This window comes from Zingiber officinale, chromosome 8B, assembly GCF_018446385.1.
Source record: "Zingiber officinale cultivar Zhangliang chromosome 8B, Zo_v1.1, whole genome shotgun sequence".
In the NCBI taxonomy this organism is placed as follows: Eukaryota; Viridiplantae; Streptophyta; class Magnoliopsida; order Zingiberales; family Zingiberaceae; genus Zingiber; species Zingiber officinale.
In genome coordinates, this window is record NC_056001.1 from 23,019,853 (window position 1) to 23,044,113 (window position 24,261).

Sequence of the window (24,261 nt, forward strand, 5' to 3'; positions counted from 1 at the left end):
TTCGGTCTAGCTCCGCTCGCTTGGGTGATTTCGGCCATCCGAAATAAGGCTCACCTGAACCCAACTTCCGACCTGCTCAAGCAAGCTTCCGCTCCGGCTTCTCATTCCTCGGGAACGTTGCGCCTCCTCGTCCGCCCGCGTACTCCACAGTGCCTCGTCCCTCAGACGCATCGAGCCCGTCGACTCTCTCCCGTGCCGTCCTTCTCGCTATCTACGTGTTTTCCTCGACATCCTGTGCTCCTAAGTTCCTGCACACTTAGACACAAGATTAAACACAACAGAACCTAACTTAACTTTTTTGATCATATCAAAACTACCTTGAGGTACCAATAATCTCCCCCTTTTTGATGTGAGCAACTCAAGTTAAGTAAGGGTAAATTAACATAAAGTCAAAACAATAAACTTTGCAATAAAGTGCAAAAATTGAAAAAATGTTAAGCTACCTTCCCCCTAAACTTAATCTTCCCTTCTCCCCTTTTGATGACATAAAAAATGGGGTACCAAAAAAATCTAAGAGTAACTTTTCAAATATAAGAAAATTTTTAGTTTTTAAAAAAACTCTGATTGTCCAACATTTTGAAAAAACTTATCAAGATTTTGAAATTTTTGAAAATAATTTGCAACATAAATAATTTAAAAACTTTAAGTTTTGCAAATACAATTTCTTAAGTTAAACAAATTTGCAAAAAAAAATATTTGAGTAAGTTTGGTAAGTAAAGCTGATACTTTCAAAAAAAAACTTTGATAGACAAATACCTAAAAGAAACTTTAAGTTTTTTTTAAAAAAAAAATTCTAAGTTAAAAACACCGAAAAAAATATTTGAGTAACTATTTAAAGCATTATTTAATTACAATTAAATGCTTTATCAATTAGTCAATTAAACATTTTATTTCATTAATTGGCTTCCAGGCTGTGACGAGGCACTAGGCCTTCTTGGTTATTAGAGCAACAACCACTTTCTAGATAAAACCTCTTAAGGAAATCAAACATTTACCCTAAGTCTAATTAAAGTTCAATTTATACAAGATTTGGGAACCCAATACAAGTTCCTTCCAACTTGATTAATTAGAAATCTCTTAGGAATATATTTCTGAGAAATTTTCCTAATTTGTCGCTTGTGGTAATTAAAATACCAATTCAAATTATTATATTTCCTAATATTTTGATTTTTCACATTTAAGCATGCACGATTTTTCAAGTCTTCTACTTATATTTTATATTTATCATTTTCCAATTTTAATTTTTCAAAATCGTCTAAAAGACAAGATTTGGCTAGAATCAATTTTAACTCTCTATTTTCTTTTTCTAGTTTGCAACAATTCTTTGATAAATATTTTATAAACTTAAATGACTTATCAGGAAAAAGAGATCGTACCCGACTTATCTTGTCGCGCAACCCCGTGGCGGTGCCGAAGTCCTACAAGCTCACAAGTGGTGTTGGATTTCAGAATTTTTTTAATTAAACTTAGGTTAATTATTTTAATCAACTCCTAGCTATGATGGAGATAATTTAAAGAGGTTTTATTAAACCCTAATAAAATTATCTAATTAATTTTATATTTCATTTATTTTAATTTAAAAATTATAATAAAATTTTTATTTATTTATTTATCTATTTTCATATCTTTTTCTTTTTTAAAAGATTATTTTTTATATTGTTTATTTTTTAAATATTTATGTTAAATATTTTAGTTTTTAATTAATATATTTTATATTTAAAATTACCGAAACTATATTGACACGACACGGCACGATACGGTACTAAAACCGTATCGTTCCGATCCAGGACCGAAACCTCGACACGGGTCGAAATTTTAAACCTTGAATATATGTCCACATTAAATTGTTATGTTATTCTAGGAGAGAATATGATATTTTGAAAATGCAAAAGCAGACGGTTGTGGATAAATAGGGTGCAGAGTCAAAATGCTAAGACATGAATATTACCTAATGCAAGCTTATTTTGCACAAATAATTTTCTCTAAGTTGGACAATGCTTTTATTGAACTAATAAATATATTTTGGCAATCAGACAGATATACATCGCCTCTAATTCAACCTTTCATAAGATGTCATGATTCATAGAGATATGTGTTACTTTCGACTGAGAAAATATAAATGCAATTTAAGGTTGTTTTTTCATTTGTTAGTTACAATGATCTAGTAGCATAGTTGCTTAACCTTTAACTGACTAGCTATGCATTATAATATATTTGAGCTAATTTAAGGGAGGTATTGAGGACCACAAATTTTCATAGGGTTATGGTGAAAAACCAAAATTACTATCATAATTACATTGTACTGAATGCTATAATGCAGTTGGTGTTCACAGTTACATTTTGGTTAGTGTTGTCATTGCTTACTTTGTTTGTTATGATTTAGCATTAAGTTGGGTTGCCCATTTATTGGTAGTTTTCTTGTTACATTCATACTAATAAGTCAGATGCATTATTGGTAGTTTTGTCAATACAATCTGTTGATCGATTAATTATTTTTACTCTCATCCTTATCACATCCCTAATCGACATATTGTTGTGGAGTTTGTTGCATAGATTGTTACCGGATGAAATCTATATTTTGTTATATAGTGTTCCTACATCAGCAGCTTTTAGTTATTGACATACAGGTTGCGCTCATCTAGGCAATATTTATCCCTTGGCGAATTAACACTAAATGCAAGACAAAATAAAATTCCAAAATGTACTCTCTCCATAGCATAAAAGAGAGTATAAACAAATTTTCAATATGTACTTTCTCCATTGCATAAAACTAGAGCATAAAATAAATTACCAAAATGCATAATACAAAAGCTGAATTATTTACACAATTATGCAATTGCTTAAAAAAATAAAATATCATCCTACAAAGTTAGAACCTCAGAAAAGCTTCCTTTGAATAGTTAACCTGGGTTTTAGTGTGATTAACTTGGTAGGAGGCATGGAGTTTGTACTCTTTATCTGTACAAGTAGAATAGAGGACAGTGTACAAGACATAGGACAATCACAATAAATTTTTCTATACTTTTTTCTAATTCTTGTATTAAATTCAATTCAGTATAAGATCATAACAATTGAAAAACTATAGTTTGCCTAACACATTGTCTTTTGAAATTACGAAAACTAACATGGCCAGAATTTCTTATTCCGTTCTGTGTGACTGAAACATGGAACATGGTGGCACAGCACAAACAAAATATCTTGTCTGTCACAAGGAGGGAGAAGGAACTATAAAAGAGGGGGCACTGGGCAATAGAGGATAGATGAAGGCATTGGTGTCCAGCCGACACAAAGGAGGAATCTAGGGGCATCAGCGCTGAAAGGGTGAGCTAAGGTTGTCAAAGGGGGTTTCATTAGATCATGACTTTGCCAAAGTCATAATTTGCAATTGAGCTGTAAATCACGTAATCCAAATGAAGCTGGGATTGCTAGGGAAGAGGAAAGTTGTGTACTTTTCTTTGGTTTTTTTGCCCTTGGGATAGGCTGGCTATTAATTAAATTGCTAGTTAACAGATATTATAAATTTAATAGATACATATATTTAATTAATACAGTTAATTAAATAGTTAATTACTTGATACATATATAATTGATATATAGATACTATTGGTATTGAATAATTAATATCATACTAGTGTAATTTTTATAAATATAATTACTTATAATGTATTATTTATATATTTTTAAAAATATTACTCTATTTATTTATAATTATTTATAAAAGTTGTGTACAATAGACATAATGTGGTCGGATCTTTCACCAGGACCATATATTGGCGGAAGTTTCATGCACTGGACTATCTTTTTTTAATTATAATTATAAGTAAAAAAAATTATTAGTAAATAGCTAATAATTACAAGTACATAACTATAAAAAAATTGATTATAAGTAATTAATTAACAGCTATAACTTATATAAGTTATACTAAGTCTAATAAGATTAATTAAATATTTAACGTTTTAGTTTTACTATGGATGCTTGTAACAATTTGAAACTTCTTGCTTTAATGCTTAACATAAATAACCGGTATGAATTCATTCTTAGAAGTAAATAAGCCTCAAAATCATGGCCTACTCTTAACTCTTGGTGCAAATGACTTATATTGATTCGTATTTAGAAGTAAATACATTTAGACACTATATGGGCATACCATAGTACCAAAATTGTATTATTCTGGCTAAAAGCTAAAGCTTTGACACTCTTGAGATTTAAAACCTGGATCTTATCATCGTTTTCTAATAAAAAAATGGCAATCCAATGCACACAGCTTTGCAAGAGGTGGTTTCCGAGCTCCAACTAGTGACCTCTGAGTCACACGGCAGCAAAGCTCCCCTTCTAATGAGATACTTTAATTATGACAATTTATATGATCTCTTTTTCATGCCAAAATAGAATATGCTAAATAGGTATTGTACATCATTCATTAAAAGCACAGAGCTGGCATAAGTACAATAATTGCTAGTTGTTTATCAACTAACAATGTACATATGAAGAAAGAATATTAAATTGAATAATGTTACGAAGTAAAATTCATGACACGGATAGCTATGCAGAAGTTCACTCCAATTTTGTAAAGCAAGCAGCAATGTAGGAAAGTCAAACTAAAAGATCCATTAATAATGAACGAATTTAGAAAAACAAATAACGCCAGGATAGTTGTAGTGGCTAGAATGTTGCTGAGATTACCAGGAGATACTCTAAAGCGTGCGACTAAAGTTACCAAGAAACTCATGTACTCAGAAACAGGGACACGACCAGATATATATGCTATCTGCAGAACCTCAACAATCCTTAGCAGTATGAGTGGTTCCATATCATTACCTGCAATTACAATAAATAGGATAACAGAGAAAATGGAAAAAAGGAAACACTATACAAATTCTTTAAAAAGGGGGAGGATGTAAGGTGGATCATTAGGATCATCAATAAAACAAAAGCAAGAAAAATCATGCAACAAGATAACAAAAAGCTATATAAGTGGTAGTATACTGGACAACCATCATATACCAATTAGTTCTAAAGAAAATGCTAGTATGTCGGTCAAGAGAATATAGGAAAAATATCTTTTCCTTTTTAACTACTATTACCAACAAACAACAAATAGAGAATTTTCAAAAGACTTTTCCAACATTATGCAACTTTAAAAGGGTGAACTTGTGAGCTGAATCATGCACTGGTTAGGATCACATTTTACCCTCATTATTCTCTGGCATATAAGAGACCGAGATATGGCTAAAAGGTACCCAAAAGAATGACTTTTTTTTTATAAATTTGATAAATAATCCAACATACAAAGATTGACAATAATACTTCTCCAACAGTGTATTGTGTTTGGAGCTCTCAAAATTAATCAAAGTTAGATGATTGACACTACAATAAGAAAAAGAAAATACTAGTCTAAAAATTTATAGACAGTAGTGTCTAATGTTTGATGAAACAGGATCAGACAAATCTAGAGACCATCAAGGCCGGTCCTTGTTTCCTACAAGGGAAGAGAACAGCAAGGGAAAGATAATGGGGAAAAAATTCACTTTTATGTGAGAAATGGAGGGAAAATATCAAAGGACAAAATGTTTTATAACATTTTTGCCATATGTGATTTCTTCCCTCACGGGAAACATGTGCTAAAGATTACATTAAATAAAGGATACATTACAATCTAGAGGTCCTTTGAGAACAAAGAAAACATTGAAGGACAAATAAGGAAAACAAGAAAGGTTAAGAACATTGGCTAAAGAATTAAGGAACACAATTTATTAGATTTACATGGAAAATTATTTCCACATGACTATGCAATAAACATAACATTGGAGGAACATCTCAAACATACTTCTTTTGTTGTTAATATCAAATGGGGTACAAATAGCTCTACCACCTAAAACACCAATATATGAATCCATGGTTTCACCTTGCCATTTGCAAGTGTGACTCTGTTCCAAAATTTGTCCTTTCCAGTTGAAATTGGTTTTGATGAAGAGAGGGCATTTACAGCCACCAATAAGTTTAAATTTGACCCAGATAAAGTGCTTATTTAAATTTTTAAAAAAAAAATTAATAATAAGGAAGCTGAAACAGCAGGTGTCCAATCAATGCTTACATAAGCAGCAATAGGCTAATGATTCAAGAAAATCTGAAGTCAACCGTGAAAAGTAGCATAAGCAACAAAGAGCAAGTTCCTTGCAATCATTTGGTAGCTTCAGAAAAGGGCCATAATTTATTGATCCCGAATGAGCTGCAAAATGCAATCAAATATTCAATTTCATTGGAGGATGCAAACAGGAGCCAGTTGATACAATGAAACAACAACTGTTATAACTAATTAAAATATGCAAGAAAAAGTTTACTTCCATCACGATAATGACACTTACATCTAATAGCATAAAATTCTCGCAAGAGAAATTGCAGAGCATCATACTCAAAACCAAGAGGTGAATTTGGCACAGAACATTGTCCGATTCTAAGTAGGACTTTTAAAACCACCTGTAAGAACTTCTAAATGAGATATTCAACAAACAAAAAGGTTCAACTTACAATTGCAAAAAATGCTGAACGAATAGATAAAAGATTTTTCAGAGAATATACCTAAGAGTAATGAATACAATAGCACTCAAAATAGGATCAAACTCTTTGTGCACTGGACAACGCGTGAATGCACTAATAAATGGTTCATAGTAACTAACAAGGCACATTAGTTTAGACCATCTAAAAGACATCATCAGTTTCTATTACTGCATTTCTGCTTTAGTTCCAAATCATAAAAAAGAAAGTCTTAATGTCACAACAATTATAAAAATGATGGGAGTCAACAACATTCATGTGATCAAGAACTTCATTAGATAGAATAAAGACCAAGATGGGGCATTGTACAATCTCATGCTTGCTTCAATTCACATGCTCAAAGTCTATAACCATAAATAATAGCCTAGCTAAGCATGTCCACAAATCTAGCATAAAATGGGATGACAATTACCAATATTTAACTGCATTAAGTGGGCTGGTCTTCTCTTTTGGCAGTAACTAACTTTAAATCAATTCTCAGGCTTAGCAGTGCACAATGATAGTAATATAGCCATGCTTTAAAAATAAAGTCAAGAACTAGCAAAAGCCACCAATAGAATTCAAGTGCAGTTAATCTTAAGCACTAACCATCGTGTTAGAGGGATGTTCATCAGATAGGTGCAGTAATATCCTGGGAAGCTCTCTCACCCAAGCAATCTCATGGCTTAGATGATCTTGATGACTAGATGCATGCATCTGCAGACCAGTATTGATCGTCTTGCAATAGAACACAGGAGAAAATCAAAATAAATAATAACATTATGTTTTACAAGAGACAAAAGGCAAATCAAAAATATTATATTATATGAAAACGAAATATTTTTTTTACGAAAGATGTACATAAAGAAAAGAAAGGTTGGTTCCACTTTACACCTAAATTTCATTGCTTCTCAATTTATCCCCTAAATATTTTGTCTTTAAAGCATACTACTCTCAAAACCCCAATTCAATAACAGTGGTAATTTTTGATAGCACACAAGGATAGTAAAGACACTTAAATTGAAAACATATTATTTTTATCACCATTATATTTAAGAAATGTAGTATTTAAAAAGAATTGAGCGAATTTAAATAATTGACATTTTTAGAAAATAAGATTTTGATAATTCACTTATCCAGTATATTTTAAAACCATCCATATTGATCCCAAATATGAGAACAGTTGAGGGTTGCAATAGGCCTAGATAGCCAACATTAAATTTATCTAAACCTTTAATCAAAAATCTTAACTTTATTATTCACAGGGCTCGACTGTAACACACACGTATAAGTGGCACGAGAGTTATTCACTACTAGAGCAAATTTCTTGCATAAAAGAGATCCAAGTTAGTGCAGTTGATCCCAAATACTTGGGACAAACGAAGCTTGATGATGGGGACTTACTCTTTTCTTATTATTAGAAAAAATAACAAAAATCCCCTTGGGCCTGTATTATAGAGCTGCCACCATCATTGGTTTGGCATTTTCATACTAAATTTCAACTATTTTATTAACTACAAATGCAAATAAATGATCTTTGCAAATTTAAAAAAAAATATGAGACTAGAGCTTACAACAAGCAATAATTCTTCAACTACAGACAAATATGCTGTAAATAGCCTAGAATCGACCCTGCATTCCTTGAAAGAACAAGTAAAGGCCTGCAACCATATTCAGCTTTGTAAGTTGAAGCTTCATCTAGTGTTCCTTTGCGGAGTTGATTAGCTTAACAAGGAAATGTCATGCCAAAAACATTATCGATAGGAAAAAATAAGAAAATAAATTAAATAAAAAATAAAACCCCTAAGATTTTCAACCCTGAACCACCTTTTATATAGAAATGTAATAATATAAAGGTGCACAAATTCTTTTTTGAAACCTATCAATATTTCATAATCAACCTTGTTAAGAGGAAACAAACCTCAAGAAGCCTAGCCTTCCCATTGGCAGTAATCTGTGAAAGAAGTCTTGGTATAAATGGTAAGAGGGAAACAATGTGGTTTTCCATATGTGCCCCTTTTTTCCGTGTATTTGTGCCAACCTAAACAAGAATAGTTCAATAATCTAACAAAGAGTTTACAACAAAATCTCAAACAAATTACATTTTTTTTACTTGAAAATTGCAATAACTAGATTCTACTATAATCAAGAAACTGGCATCAATGAAAAAAAAATAAGGATAAACATTATAGAATCACTCCAAATTAGCAATGTCTAACTAAGACAATTTGGATGATCTAGGGCTACAACTTTCACTAGTTGTCACTTTATCTTACAATAGCATAAAATATGAAAAATGTAAAAAACCAAAATCACAGAAATCAATAATTATGTGAATAAATAAACAACAAAATGGAGAAATTTAACACATTGTTTAAAATTAGCAAAGGGAAATAGTGCCCTTTTCTTTTTGAGAGAAAATGGAAAGTAGCCTGTTGACTAAAGCCTCCATTAACAAAAACCATATACAAGGTAAGCCGGTAGAGGGCTCAACTTATGCATTTGCACTTTTCAATCATCCACAAATTTGCACAGAAAGATTTAGGTTAATATCCATAGAACCAAACCATGTCGCAATCCCCAACCAGATGAAAGGTTAATTAAGGCCTATGCAATAACATTGCACAAATCGACACAGATTTGAGCTCCTCAAAACATAACCTAAGTTTGTTTAATCTTAGGTGAACCAAGACAAGGAATCATTTAGAGCACATTAAACTACATGTAAAGATTGTGGCCTAAACTTTTAGTGGATATATAAATATCAATCTATTTATTGGTTCTCTAGCTAAACATATCTACTATTTTGATTATTATGGCATCAATAGTATCAAATGTATTATATTTGAAAGGATGAAATCAAGGTTTTAAGAGGTGCATATAAGGCCATGTGATTGACCAACTGCATAATGTATATAAATTATGAGGCATAAACAAGGCATCTATGGTCCGCTCCAATATGTGTGTGTGTGCAAGCGTGCGTGGGCGTTAACATCCAAAATTAAAAGATGTATGAATAGTCCAATTTATATATATATATATAGAGTCAACATTGTAGAACATCTCACATAACAAACAAGCATATTAATGCACGTGTTTAAATCAACCCTCAAATAATGTAATAAATGCTCTTGTTATTTTAGAAGAGACTAGGGAAAGAAATAATAAGGTCATTTACTTGATTTGCTTCAACCTAAACTAGTTAAATGAAGGGCATTTTGATTTTTCACAAGTCTACATATGCAGGCTGCATATGGCTACATCGACTGCATATACAACCCCATAGATCAGATATATGATGCTGCATAGATTGCACCAGGAATTGAAATAGCGTTCCGTGACCCGGCACAGATGGTTTTTACAGTTCCGATGGCGGAGCAAAACCGGCACTGCACAACGAACGATTTCGCGTGCTTCACACACTGGTGTTGCGTGCTAGAAGGCGGGTCGTTGGCGTCAGGAGGCATTGCATGACACCTCCAAAAGCATCGCGGGACGCTTCTGGTGGCTCTCGAAGCATCGCGGAACGCCTCCAACACTGCCTACAGCGTCCCGCAACTCGCGATGCCGTCGGAGAGCATCCCACGGGCGCGATGCTCCTGTTGAAGAAAATTAAAATTAGATTTAATTAATTAAAACAATTCCCAACTTAAGTGTGATGCTTCGAAAGAGCTTTCATAAATCCTAATTAAATTATCCCAATAAAATATATAAAAATATATTTAATTTTTTTTAAAAAAATAAATTTTCTAAATTAATAATCTGAATTTTTTTACTGTTTTAAATTTTATTTAAAAAAATCTATAAAAAAATCAAAAAAATCTTTTAAAAAAATTAATAAATTAAATTTATATTTTGATTTTTTACCATTTTAAATATATATTATTTAAATTAATAATTAATTAATTAAATGAATAAATAGTTAATTTATATAATTATAATATATAAAATAGCATCTTTATATTAATTTATATAATTTTGATTATCTAATATAGAAAACCAATGCTTCCATCAGATTTCGGTCACTCCGTTTGGTATTAATAAGGTAACGTATTATGATGTATCAATTTTATTTCGAGTTATTGATAGATTAATTTTCTTTAAAAAAACTAGATTTAATTATTTTTTTAACAATATTAAATTGTTTAATAATGGAGAACTTATATCAAATCAATATACAACTTATTTTTAAATTATACACCATAAACATATTTATCTAATAATTATTATATATAAATAAAAAAATACTAAAACCGTATCGGCATGATAAGATACGATACAGAAACCGTATCATTCCGGTCTGGGACCGAAATCTCGGCACGAGTCGAGATTTTAAACCTTAGATTGCACAATGTAATCAAATTTTATTCACCTCCTACGGATAACACATCCAATTCCCTCCCGTCACCTATATCCCATGAAGTAGCATGAGGATTATTGAGTTTGGGCTAAGGACAAGTATGTCTACTTGGAAGGAAGAGAGCCAAAAGGCGAGGGAAAGGATGAGAAACACCTTTCTGCTTGGATGGAGATATGGAGAGGAGAGATCTAAGGATCCCTTGACATCTCCTTTCCTCAAAAAATAATCTGCCTAAATATGAGGGGATTAGGAGAGAGAGAAAATTGGTAAAAGATCAATATGTCCTTTCTTGATCACCAACCATAAGAATAAATGAAAAAAAAAATAGTCCTAAAAGACTTCATAAGGATCCCATCATGAGTTATGTCTGTGACTCTTAATAGCATATTCCATCAACCCAACATATGTCCATATCATTATTGTAACCTTGTTAATGAAAAGTTATTTTGTATCCAAGAATTACCCTGTGTTTATCTTCCACCTTTCGTTGAGAATGAGAGGATTTTTATGCATTGGCTAGAGAAAACAAAAGAGTCAAGCAACATGAAGGAAGAACTGCAACATTTTAAGGACCTTTCAGATAGAGAAAAGAATTAAGGGGGCGTTTGGTTTAAGGGAATGGGAGTAGGGAATGGGAATGAGAATTATTGATTGTCATTGTTAATGTTTGGATTATAGGAATAGGAATGCAAATAACGGAATGAATCCTTGAAATTGGGTAATAACTCATTCCCATGTACCTCCCCTTCAATGAGTCATTACCCTATTTTCATCAATCAAAATATTCCCTTATTCCAAAAATACCCTTGAGCTAATACTAAAATTTTCTCCCTTAATATCAAATATCAAAATATATTTATTTATTTTTTTTCTTTCATATCACTTCTCTCTCCTTGTTCTCTCTCATCATATTTTCTCTCTCATCATTTTATCACACACTTTCTCTCTCCTATCACACTCTCTTTCTTTTTTCTCATTACATTTTCTCTCTCATCATACTTTCTCTCTCCTCAATCTCTTCCATCGTACTCTCTTCCTTCTTTTTTTCTCATCATACTTTCTCTCTCCCATCACACTCCCTTTTCTCTTTTTTTCTCATTACACTTTCGCTCTCATCACACTTTCTCTCTCCTCAATCTCTCTTATCACACTCCGTCTTTTTTCCTCAACACACTTTCTCTCTCATCATACTTTATCTCTCACCATACTTTCTCTCTCATCACACTCTCTCTCCTCATTTTTTCTCATTACATTTTCTCTCTCTTCATCCTCTCCCATCGTACTTTCTCTCACATCATATTTTCTCTCTCATCATGCTCTCTCCTATCACACTCTCTTTTCTCATTTTCTCTCATCACACTTTCTCTCTCTTCATTCTTCCACATCACACTTTCTCTCTCTTCATTCTTTCTCATCACACTTTCTCTCTCTTCATACTTTCTCTCTCATCATTCTCTTTCATCATATTTTTCTCTCGCATTTATCTTTCTCTCACATATAATTTTTTCTCTTATTTTTCTTTAAGGATAAAAAAAGGAAATTTTGATTTATTCCGATAGAAAATATGCTAACTAACCAAACATTGTTTTTAAGAGTGATATCCATGCTCATATCCATTCCCATTCCACAATACAATGATTCTCATTCCGATTCCTATTCCTAACAAAGAACCAAACGCCCCTAAGACAACTAGGAAACTTGATATCTTCTATAAAAGAATTAGTTAACAATTTTCATCAGCTGGAAGAGAAAAATAATAATATCAAAAACAAGAAAAAAAAATGAGAAGAAATCCAAACAAGAATACTCTTTGCACTTTTAAGCAGTGATATTAACAAAGAAAAAAGGAAAATAGTTGAGAAAAAAATCAAAACAAAATTAATTTTTTCACTTCTAACCAGATGTAAATTAATAGAGAAGCAACTTTTACCAACAACAAAAACTCGATGAACTCAACAAGCTTGTCACTCAGAAAATCAATACCATTCACCCATTTAGTTAGGCACAAAAATATCTGAGCGATCTTGATATCCAAAATTATATATTTATCATCATCCTGTCAAAGATCACAAAAAAAAATCAACAGTAAAACATGACAATTTTCAAAGCAGTTAAAAAAGTAAGCATGATAATTGCATAGTCTAAAGAAATGCCTCATACATGCTTTTGTATGAAGAATGCTTAAATTTAAAGTAAATAGGAAACACTTGCTAGAACTTCTACTATGCTTAAATTTGAAGAAAGTTTGGAACCGTGATGGTTCATCTACTATCTTAAAAACTTTTTTCCTCCAAGTTTAAAGGGCAACTGATTATAACAAAATTTTACTGGTGTTACTCTACTATGACTATCTCAATACATCTTCATGAATAAATCATCATCATCAATCATGCCTCTCCAAGGAACAATAGATGCATTTTTTGTCCAGCTATTTTGTCTATGAACCTGACCTTGTATTCGCATTGTGAAAGTCACACTTTGTACAATCACTAGGTTTCAAGATATCTCTCTATATATAGCTCAAAATTGGATTAGCATCTGTTGGTCAACCAACTAACTGTTCAAGAAATCATTTTAGTGGACTGACTATATGAACCTTATGTATCCGTTGAACTCAAAGATCCACAGGTACTAGCAAACAGTTGAAAAATTATCACTGAATGAACACTTGAATGGTAAAATATTCACCGCCCGAAATTCATCCATTACCTGAACAAATAGACAGTGGTGTGACCCTATTTAATTGAAAGTACAAGCCTAATCACTTTCTTATGTAAAGGCATATAAAAGCCTCATTCTCCTTTCTCCTGTTGGCTGAGCAAATTGAACGAAGCATATTCATGGAGAAGGAGAGCATCTAAAAAATCTATCATCTGCACACTTTCACAATAGAAATTTGAGAAAAAAGAAGAGACGAACCTTTTCTGCTGATTGAAAAAGCTGGCCGACAGGAAATGTTTCCCAGAGTTTTTTAACATATAAATTAAAATTTTTCTGCCCAACATCACGTCCATCAAACACTGAAGTGGAAAGCTTCTCTATCCCAAGAAATTTAACAGCCAGGTATGTACAATGAAGTGTAGACAACATGCAATCAAATGATCGGGCATCAATTACATCCATTGTGCGAGTTGTTGAAGTTGACTCCAAAAAACAATTTATAAGTACTGGAACAAGTTCTTCAAGTTTCACGTACAAAGAATCCATTCCTGTTGAAAAAGAAAATCCAACAGTTTTAGGTGCTCCAGTTCGTACTAATTTGACAGAAGTGAATGAAGATAGGATGTAAATACAATTCATATAGCACAGTTACAAAGAAAGCCATATGAATGCAAACTGGAGTTACTAAATCCTGTAGGAGTGCAAACAAAGGCACTATGAGCAACATGGATAAATGACGACTGTGTTTCGTAAAAGGAGGTAGGTTATATGATAAGAATTTGCAAGGTTAACAATGCAGGTATACAACTAAATCATTCTAGGTGCAGGTATTGCAGTGACAGTATATTCCGTTTCAGCATAAGCAGTGGCCTCGTCTAGCAAATAGACAAGAAAAGATTAAGAAACAATTAAATAACTCCAGTACAGATGCTCAAGTAGTCTCTTCCTACCAGCATGATCTTCATGGACCTCTAGCTTGTAGGCATGTAGAACTCTTCGCTGAAATTTTTCCTGATTCTAGCAAAGACATGACACAACTGTCAACAAAAGCCATGGAAGTTAAAGCTAAACAGATGAAAAGATAGAGAAATTAAGTAAATTCTAAGCCAAAATACCATGGGTCAGAAAAGAGTGAACATTTAGCATGACTTTATTAGCTACTCATTGCCAGAATGTAAAATCATAATGGATTGTAAAAATGTAAGAAAAAAATAATAAGGAAATTTGAAGGATTGAAGGATCGGCTAAGAAGGTGAATAGACAAAAATCTAGAGATAAAAAAACAACTTGAATGCAAAAGCTTAAATAAAGAGTTGGCTATGCTACGAAAATATAAAAAGAGTGAAAGCAATGTTGGCAATAATATTCTAATGTGGTTCAACCCCCAGTCCTACTTCACACCTACAGACTCGTCAAATGAGTCACTTCTCAAATCCCATTAATGGTCCCTCCTTGAAGAGGGAAAGAAAACTCATATAAAGGTTCTTTTAAAGAATACAATCCAAGTAAAGCAAAAGGAAAAGATTGAAAGAAAAATAAAGTGAGCTTTAAAGAAAAATCATAGCCTTGTAAGAGCTTGAAGATAAAGATGTTAAGCTCTTTGATTTCACAAGAACAATAAGGCCTATAATAAAATAAAGCGAGTGTGAATTTGGAACAGTAGAGTTATTGTAAAATGTTCAGGTCAAGCTCCCCTTATCCGTCTCTTTATAGCCTTGAAACCAAGCTTGGATAACATAGTTGTTTTGTTTAATTTCAGTACACAAATCTTCGATAATCGACTAAAACGTTGATGTCTTTAGTCTACTCAACAGTATTCTAGTTGACTAAAATCATTTTCGACCAATTCAACACTTGTCGGTCAACTCAACTGGATAAGATCACAAGCTCATCTATTTAGAGGATCGCGATTTCAATTAATTCAAACAATATTAATTTGACTTGAATTCAATCCAATAGACTTAACAAAAGTAAATCGACTCAAATGAGTGTTGTCATCCTTATCCTTCAAGGGGTACTTTCTTAAGCCGACTAAATTTATCTTTAGTCAACTCAAGTTGAAATAAAAATTCATTTCATTTGCATGCAAAACGTCTTGAGTCGAGTATCGAATCGACTCGCCTATTCAATTGGTTGGACTAAAAGTCCAATTGATTGAATTTGTTTGTCAACCGCAACTTAACTCGAGATAGACCTCATTCATCAACTATGACTCAAAACAGTTGTTCCTTGGTCGAATACATGATTAGGTAAATTCTACCTAAAAACCAAGATTAAAAATCACTCATAATCTCTTAAAACTCATTTAGTCTCGAGGTTTCACCTTCGAATCTTCCTCGTCAGCATCCATATCATATCAACTCTTGTTGGTCTTCTCCATCTGCCAAAGTTCTCTTGGACTTATCCTTCTACAAGACTTCTTCGTTGGCCAAGTGTCTAGTCAACCTTTACCTATTTGGACTTTAGAAACTATCAACACCTCTTGCACTTCTCCATCAACCATATATATAGTCAATCTTGTCATACTTGGATATTTACAAACTCAACCCCTATTAAATAGTTATCTGTAAGTTTTCTACACTTACACGCTTGGTAAATATATTAGTGAACACAAGCTGAGGCTAACTTCAGCCTTTTCTAAAAGAAAGGAAGAATCAAGTGGACGAGTTGAAGGTGAAACATACGCTATGTTTCTTGTAAACAAGTTGAAGGAAGAATTTTTCTTTATTTCCTTGGAGGGAAAGATAAAGGGAGAAAAATTTAGTTTGTAAAAAGTAAAAAAATCAAATTAGCAATTAGTCTAGGGAAATTGACAAATTGTCTCCAACGGTTTCCTTCCCTCCTTCCATTTCTGCTCAAGGAAATGGAAGTAAAGACTAAAGTAGGGAGCATATTTTCACCCACGGAAACAAGTGCTTGGAGTTAAGTCAAGATTGACATAGAGAAGAGAATCTTGTCGATAAAGAGAGTAGCGAAGGTGTCATAGCAAAGGTGATGTAAGTACCTAAGAAAAGGAAACAAGAATTAATAATGTCATGTTGAAGCTCAAATGGTGCCTAGGAGAGTGGAATCAATGATGAATTGAGAAATTATGCTATATTGAAATCAAGGTTTAAAATATAGTGTTGTGTTGCCCGACACGGGCAAAAAAATTCATCCCGTTCACTAACCGAAATTGGCAAAGCTACGCCTGGGATACCGCGACCACGGAGGCTTCATGCGCACATTGCAGAGACCACATGATGGCCTCGTGACTATCGCAATGCCTGCACAGCAGCCATCGCGATGGTCTCGCGGCCGCCATGGAGGCATCGCGATGGCCTTAGCTACCGCGGAGGCCATGAGCAGGCTTCACAGCCTCCGCGGCAGCTGCTGAGGGCTCAAGCAGGCCTCATTATAATTGGCAGCTCATAGCAACGAAAGATGAAGGAGGAACAGTGCTTTTAATTAAAAAACTTACGTTAATAATTTCAATCAACTCCTAACTATAGTCGATATAATTTAACTACTCTTAATTAACTCTAATAAAACTATTCTATTACTTTAATATATATTTTAAAAATTTTATTTTTATTTTATAAATATTTAGATTAATTTTTCATTAGTTTATATATTTTTTAGATTTTAAAAATATTAAAACTATACCAGCACGGCACGATAAGATACCGAAATTGTATGGTTCTGGTTTAAGACCCAAACCTTGGTACGAATCGAGATTTTATACCTTGATTGAAATCATCTTCTCTCTTAATATAGTGTCAACTTTGTCTTCCTTTTCCTTTATTCTACAATATCAATATCATTAAGAACATGAAGTAGACAATGAGAGTGAAATCAACTGAAGCAATGAGATGAAATGTATTTTATCCATTTCATTTTATAGCACAGTAATTTTATAAAATCATTTATATTATTATTTTTAACACAACCGCATAGCTTCTACCTTGAAACTACTTCAGCATTAGCAAATCAAACAACGTACACACTATATTTGTTTTGCAATAGAAGATTTGTTTTAAAAGAATTATTAGTGGTAGCTTAAGTGACGCAAAGGAAAAAAAAACCATTAATAAACTAAAATTATCAAATCCTAGCATTTGTGAACAATGCGGCAATGAATGGGGCAAACCACCAAATAAATTCTAAATGAAAATTAAATTTGAAGTGAAGTACTAATGTTCATGGCACAAAAAGGATAAACAGATTAAACTTATATTCACTAATTTAAGAATTCTAACAAAGTGATAGTTCCAAAGAGAAAATGCATTTAACCACTTTTAAAAAAAAAGTAGACAGTAGAGATACTACCTGATTGTTCAATCTATCATCACATTGACCTTTGTTAGCTATCAAAGATAGGCAGTGAGCAAGCCCAGCAAGAGCATTGATGAGCTTGCTCTTCTCAACTAGATATATTTGGTTGTTTCTGAGGATATCTATGTAATTATCAAGAACCTGAGAAATACAGAAAATTCTATCAGATCAATAATGCAGAACAGACACAAAATTCTGACTTCAAATACAGAATTATAAACATTAATCTATAAAGCCAGTTGAACTTTTCTTTCTCAGCATAGATGATGAGTTCCTAGCTTGTTCTTCCTAAGGATCAAGTAGATTCCTAAAATGGCTAGCACAGTGGGGTGATCTCAAATTAACCTTTGTACTTCCATGTTTGAATCTGGCTAGGCAACAACATATAGAACCCATGCAAGGAACAGCCAACTTACATCACTCACCTAGCAAGACCAAACTGCACATGGTGCAAAAATTGTCCTCATTGCTAGAGGTGTCAATAGGTTGTGCCCACAAGCCCAAGCCATCCCAACCAAATGACCAATTCATTGAGAAGGAAATTTGATCATATAAATTATAATACATATAAAATATTTTTTAAAAAAATGAAAATATTATAATAATAATCTGTTCAATATTTTTCAAAATATATAAGGGTAATTAGTAATATTTTAATTCTTTTTAATTATGTTAGGGGTAAAAGGGATAATATAGAAAATTTTATATGGTTTGTAGTAGGCAAGCCATGGGCCATGCTTGGCACTGCATGTGGGTCAGGCCTATACCAGGAATGACACAGCATAGCATGTGGGGCACAAGGTGCATGCCTAACATGGCCCATAAGACTCCTGGTGCCAGGCACAGCTCAGCCCATTTAGGATTGGACCATGTCAAACTTGGGTAAGGTGTCCAGCTTGATTGACATCTAAACCACTTGTCAATCTTGACACCTCTACGCTCTAACTTCTGATAATGAGCAACTAGAAAGAGGTGAAGTACAATGGATAAATTCGTGTGCATTGCTAGACAATCAGACCATTTTTTGTGATTTACAAGGAAGTTGAAGATTATGCAAAAAGATCAATCAGTAAAGCAGTTCTGCCCAAATATTAAAGATTGGCATGTTTTCTAAAATTTCAAATTACATAAAACAAGTGACAAGTTCAATCAAGCCTATGTAATCACAACGGATAAATTACAAGAACTTCATATGTACATTGCTAGACAATCAGACCATTTTTGTGATTTACAAGGAAGCTAAAGTTTACTCAAAAATATTAATCAGTAAAGCAGTTCTACCAAAATATTAAAGATCGGCATGCTTTCTGAGAATCCAAATTACATGAAAACGACTATTGGAAGTGTCAGGTTCAAGCAAGCCTATATAATGACAAAAAATAGCATACAACTATGAAAACAAGACATTTGATAAAACAAAGTCTAAAAGGAAAAAAATATTCAATGTACCCAGAATAAATGATATTTAATTATTTAGACTAAAGGAAGAAGATATACAATAAATAACATTTAGTTATTTACAAATTACAAAGCAATTATTCATAATAGCATTTCTGAAAAAACCAGTAGTAAATAGAATTTCAACAAATATATTGACAAAAGAAACATAAGGTAGAATACATCATATTGAAATCAGAGCATACAACCTTTTCAGCATACGACATGAAGGAAGATGGATAGTTCGCGGCAAGGAGTTCAAAAAATTTGAAAGCCATTAGCCTAATGTCAACTGTCATATGTGTCATCGCATTAAAGATGTAAGCCATTAGTAAAGAGATTACAGGTGCTGTTATTTCCTGCAAAGAAGAAAATGGTCAATCTGTTCATTATAGAAACGTAATTTATTCATGAAAAAAAAACTGACCTAATAGAGATATTAAACAAAACAAGATCAGAAAAACAATGAAGAATACTAAAACAGGTAATTGTATGACCTAAAAAAATCAAATTCCTCGATGAAGTCTTAGTCAGGGGCGAATGAAAAAAAAAATGCAAAGGATCATTTTACTGAAAACCAAAATTTCAATCAGAAATGCACATTATATAAGAGTGCAGAACTAATAAGTTCTCAAAGTTGTAGATTAATGAGCTTGAGTTGGCAAAAAAATGATAGCCTTGATTACAAGTGCTTGTTACATTCTTTTATAAGATATTCTACATTCTCAGTTTGTTTATGTTCACGTTCTAAAGTTTTTGAACTCAAAATTGTTTCCTGAGATTTGTGCATAGTATTGGTGGAGTTTCTTCAGATGTAAATATTTTGTCAATTATTAATTGATAATCAGTTTCCTTCATCAATTCAAATTTACAAAGAAGAGATAAAATGTTCTCACTAGGTTCAACTTTTTTAGAATATTTCAATAGAAGATTTCAAAAAGCAATTTTATAGAAAATAGAGAAAAAATTACTATTAGTTCCCATCTCTAATTATGTATATAATCTTTGACAATGTAGCAAAAAGGTTACAAGCTGATATCCTGACACTAAGACATACCAGATAACCATTGTCTGCTAGCCCAATTAACAACATAAAAACAAAATGTGTATGTTGACTCGGCAGCATTAGATAAATACTTCTAGATTTAGCCCTTTTTTGCATACTTTGTTCATTATTTTTCTTGTTAGATAGTCTAATTGATTTTAATGTTTAAATTCTTGTCTTCCAAGAAAGGGACGTATAACTAGAAATTGGAAAGTGCAAATCAAAAACATTAAGAATTGATTTATCTCACTGCAATTCAGCATGCAAATTGTTAGATAACCAGCCATATTCTTTATAGAGACTTTGTTAACCAGTTTGAGAAGTGTGTTCCGGTTAACCCACATATTTGTTAGAGAACAACATGGGATAGTGTTAAGTATTGATTTTTATTTTTTTTAAAACTATTAAATTAAATCCTTAATCGATAAAAATGGCAAATCAAATCGTCGAACACGGAATGAGGGCATTAAGTTAAGTCGGATTGGTTTCAAATTGAACCCGTTGAATAAGTGTGAAGATAAGGATTTCATGGGTTCAAACCAGGGTCGATTAAAATGATATGAATAAATAAATTTCAAGAATTTCTTAGTTATCCTCATTATATGGTTCCTAAGTCTCTTTTATTATAGTGTTGCTGAGTGGGATATCTCTTAGTGAGCGGTGCACCCCAAGGCGTGACAGATAGTATAGATTCTCACCAATGCATCTAGACTAACGTGCTAGAGGGGATATTTGCTATCCCTTTCCAAATTTAAAACTAAATAGAATTATAAACCATCATTGGAAAAAAAAAAGTACAAAGAGAATAAGTGACAAAGAGACTAAAAAACTAAATGTTCCAATCTAAGGGTTTCTAATGTACCAAGCTTGGGTAATAGAATAAAGTAAATATACATGTGTTATTCTATAATCCATGGAACTGACATCCTTATAGCATACCTCTTTTGATGAAGGAAATATCACATTTTTTAAGAGGTGATATAATGTGTCACGGACCATCTTGTCATTATCACATATCCGCTCACGAAGCTTCTCTATAATGGCAAGCTTGTGAAGTTTAAGCTCCAATGGATACTTTAGAATGAGGTCTTTTATACCAACAAGTGCAGCTTCACAATGAAAAAGAAAGAAGAAACATTTATCATGAGCATCTTGAATTAAAGATTTATAGCACAGCAGATTCATGAATAGCCAAGCAAAATTAAGACATTGGTAACTTCACGGGCAAAATACTAGATAACCGACAGTTGTAAAGCGCATAAGCCCATGACAAGTGTATAAGAGACAAATATTCATACACATGAGAAATATTGTCAGTTTGAAACAGTCAAACGTTCAGAATCTCCAATCTAATGATATATGAAAAGGAATGATAGCTGAAACCTCAGTTCATTCTCTAGGAAACCCCTAACAAAACCAACATGATGTCTGTTCTGCAGTGACAAGAAACAATACTTTCAACTTGGATCATGTGTGTCTATTTCTAAAGATGAACTAGTCTATTGCAATATACTCAAGGGTACTCATTTGGCCAAAAAAAATCAACTAGAAATGAAAATCATTTTATTTCAAAACTCTTTTTTCCCACTGCATACAGTTTGAATCCCATGTTTTGTTTTCGTTTTCTATCCAAGGTTCAAAATTCAAGCCAAGTCAGGGTTTCAATTCCAGTCAGCGCTGGAAGTGTCTCCCGTTCCAAGTATCAGTGTAAGGTGTGTTGAAGACAAACACCATAAAAGGAGATGGGGGAAGAAGAGGAGGAAGACATACAAAACACTGATGAATAGGAAGGAAGATCTAGAGGTTGTCTTAAATAACAACAAAGACAAGGAGGGTAGCAACCACAACACGGGTGAGGGCAGTGTCAAGCAATCAGAGGGATACAAAGTGGCCATATGGAAGGAGCAAAGGAAGAAGAAGATCCTTGTTTGTGTACATCTCGAGAGCTCATGAAGTCTCCTTGCAAAAGACCACAAGAAATTGTCGTTATTGGAACTCATGCATGTCTTGAGAACTTGTGATAATTTCACCAACCTCGAAGGAAATTACCACCAACTTCAAGTGAAGTTGTTGCTACTGCTAGAAGTCATGTTGGAGCAATCGCCATGATGTAGAAGTTTCACCAACCTCAAGAAAAAAAAATAACATTTGTCTCAAGGGTCTCTTGAAATTGCAAATGTCATCATAAGGTGTCTCTTGGTAGAGTTTCATCGCCTCGAGCTGGTTTTGTGTCGGCAAGCCAGCGGAATATGTAGTTTCACCCATGTCAATCAGCATGGAATGAAATTTAATTTTTGGCTCTATCTTCACAAAAAGCGTGGGTGGTGTACCATCTTATAAAATTTTATTTTCCTTTTATTATGGAGTATAAAACCATCTAATGAGAATTCAAATGCTTCTCGCAACACTATAAATTGCCCTTTATCACACAAATGATATATTAATTATTTACTCATATTGTTAAACAAAAGCTCTATAAAACACTCAATTGCAAATATTTCATGTCCATCCATGGTGGTTATTGCTTTACTTCTTCATCTTATTTACTAAAGAGTTTTTTACATATTATCAATCAATTCTACTTAAAAGTTAAAACCTTTAGTTTCTAACTATAAATAAATGCAAAAGAATATTTATATTTTATGGAAGATTAAAGTAGAACATAAGGATTCAAATCTTAGCATTATTAACTATACTAAAATACAATTTCCAATATTGATTTTAAGGTATAATTTGAAAATCTAGCTACAAACTAAAAGTTCAAAAATATTTAAAAACATAGATTTGTTTGAAAATATATATAACACACTGCGGAGCAACAGAGAAAAGTTTCAACCTCCCACCCAACCACCCGCACCCTTACACACAAAAAAAAAACAAAAGGATATTATTAGAAGGGGAAAAAATCTTGGGTTCTTCCCACCATGGCTAACATCTAGTAGTCTTTGATTGCAAATTAAAATAAAAAGATTCAATTTCTTTGACTCTAAACCATCACATTCATTGATCAGAAAGAACATAATAGTCATAATATATGGTTCTTATACACAAATAAACTAAACCTGATGAATACCTCTCCTTATCTTAGCATTGTGATGGGATGTCTGCTGAAGGAGCTCTCTTAGTGTCAGGCCTTTCTTGTTCACAGCAAGCCCTTCTTTCTCTGATGCAATACTCTGCTGAGGAAGCACAATGGCTGCTTGCGGTGTTGCAAAAGAACATGTAAGAAAACAAGTTTTATAGTTTTTGGGCAAAACATGGAAGAGAAAGACTCCGTACCTTTAGATTTAATCTGCACATTGGTAGCATTCTTTGGCGGTGGCAACTTTCGTCCAATCTTATGCCTTATTTTCTGAAATAAAAAAATATTCAAATAAGATTTATCAACCTAAAACCAAGAGAAAGAAGGGATAAATTCTTTGAATATAAAGATATAGTTTACTTTGAAATCCACTCCACGTTTTTGTTTCTTGGAAGAAGCTGGCTTGGCCCGCACCATTATTAACTCTGATCATCAATAAGAAATAAATAAATATGTGTGTGTGTGATTTTTTAATATTTCATAGAAAAAGAATAACAGCTTGATTACAATATCATAGAAAACTGATGAAATGAATAATTTTGATGCATTTGACACAATATGGAAAGGTTTATTTATAATATGCCAAAAAGAAAAACATATGATGATGTTATTCACATTATAAATTATTATCAAGCAGTCATAATGCTTTCAAAGAACCAAAATATCATGATTTTCATAAACATGATCCCCACATTTTGTTAAGCAGTCCAGACAAACTATCAAGGAACAGATATCATCTACATCCTAAACAGCTCATGATCTTTCAAAAATGTTCTAATATGCTTGGAAATGGCAAATCCTAGATTGCACAGGTTCATCATCATCTT

At 32.7% G+C, this 24,261-nt stretch overlaps 1 protein-coding gene across 6 annotated transcripts in view; it reads right to left on the minus strand.

The window, feature by feature from the left end:
* The window catches only part of LOC122014861 (testis-expressed protein 10-like), a 40,217-nt gene that overhangs the window by 9,994 nt on the left and 5,962 nt on the right, over positions 1-24,261 (minus strand). For 5 of the 6 annotated variants that reach the window (XM_042571345.1, XM_042571346.1, XM_042571343.1 and 2 more), the window contains 15 exons: positions 23,795-23,859; positions 23,632-23,704; positions 23,426-23,548; positions 21,292-21,461; positions 19,517-19,666; positions 17,865-18,011; positions 14,507-14,573; positions 13,815-14,104; positions 12,826-12,951; positions 8,457-8,576; positions 8,110-8,196; positions 7,145-7,273; positions 6,367-6,478; positions 6,096-6,230; positions 4,685-4,819 (listed from right to left, as the gene is read on the minus strand). In XM_042571345.1, coding sequence (XP_042427279.1) covers positions 4,685-4,819; positions 6,096-6,230; positions 6,367-6,478; positions 7,145-7,273; positions 8,110-8,196; positions 8,457-8,576; positions 12,826-12,951; positions 13,815-14,104; positions 14,507-14,573; positions 17,865-18,011; positions 19,517-19,666; positions 21,292-21,461; positions 23,426-23,548; positions 23,632-23,704; positions 23,795-23,851 — 1,921 coding nt within the window. In that variant the 5' untranslated portion in view covers positions 23,852-23,859. The remainder of the gene's footprint in view (positions 1-4,684; positions 4,820-6,095; positions 6,231-6,366; positions 6,479-7,144; positions 7,274-8,109; positions 8,197-8,456; positions 8,577-12,825; positions 12,952-13,814; positions 14,105-14,506; positions 14,574-17,864; positions 18,012-19,516; positions 19,667-21,291; positions 21,462-23,425; positions 23,549-23,631; positions 23,705-23,794; positions 23,860-24,261) is intronic. The other variant, XM_042571348.1, reaches the window with a different exon arrangement.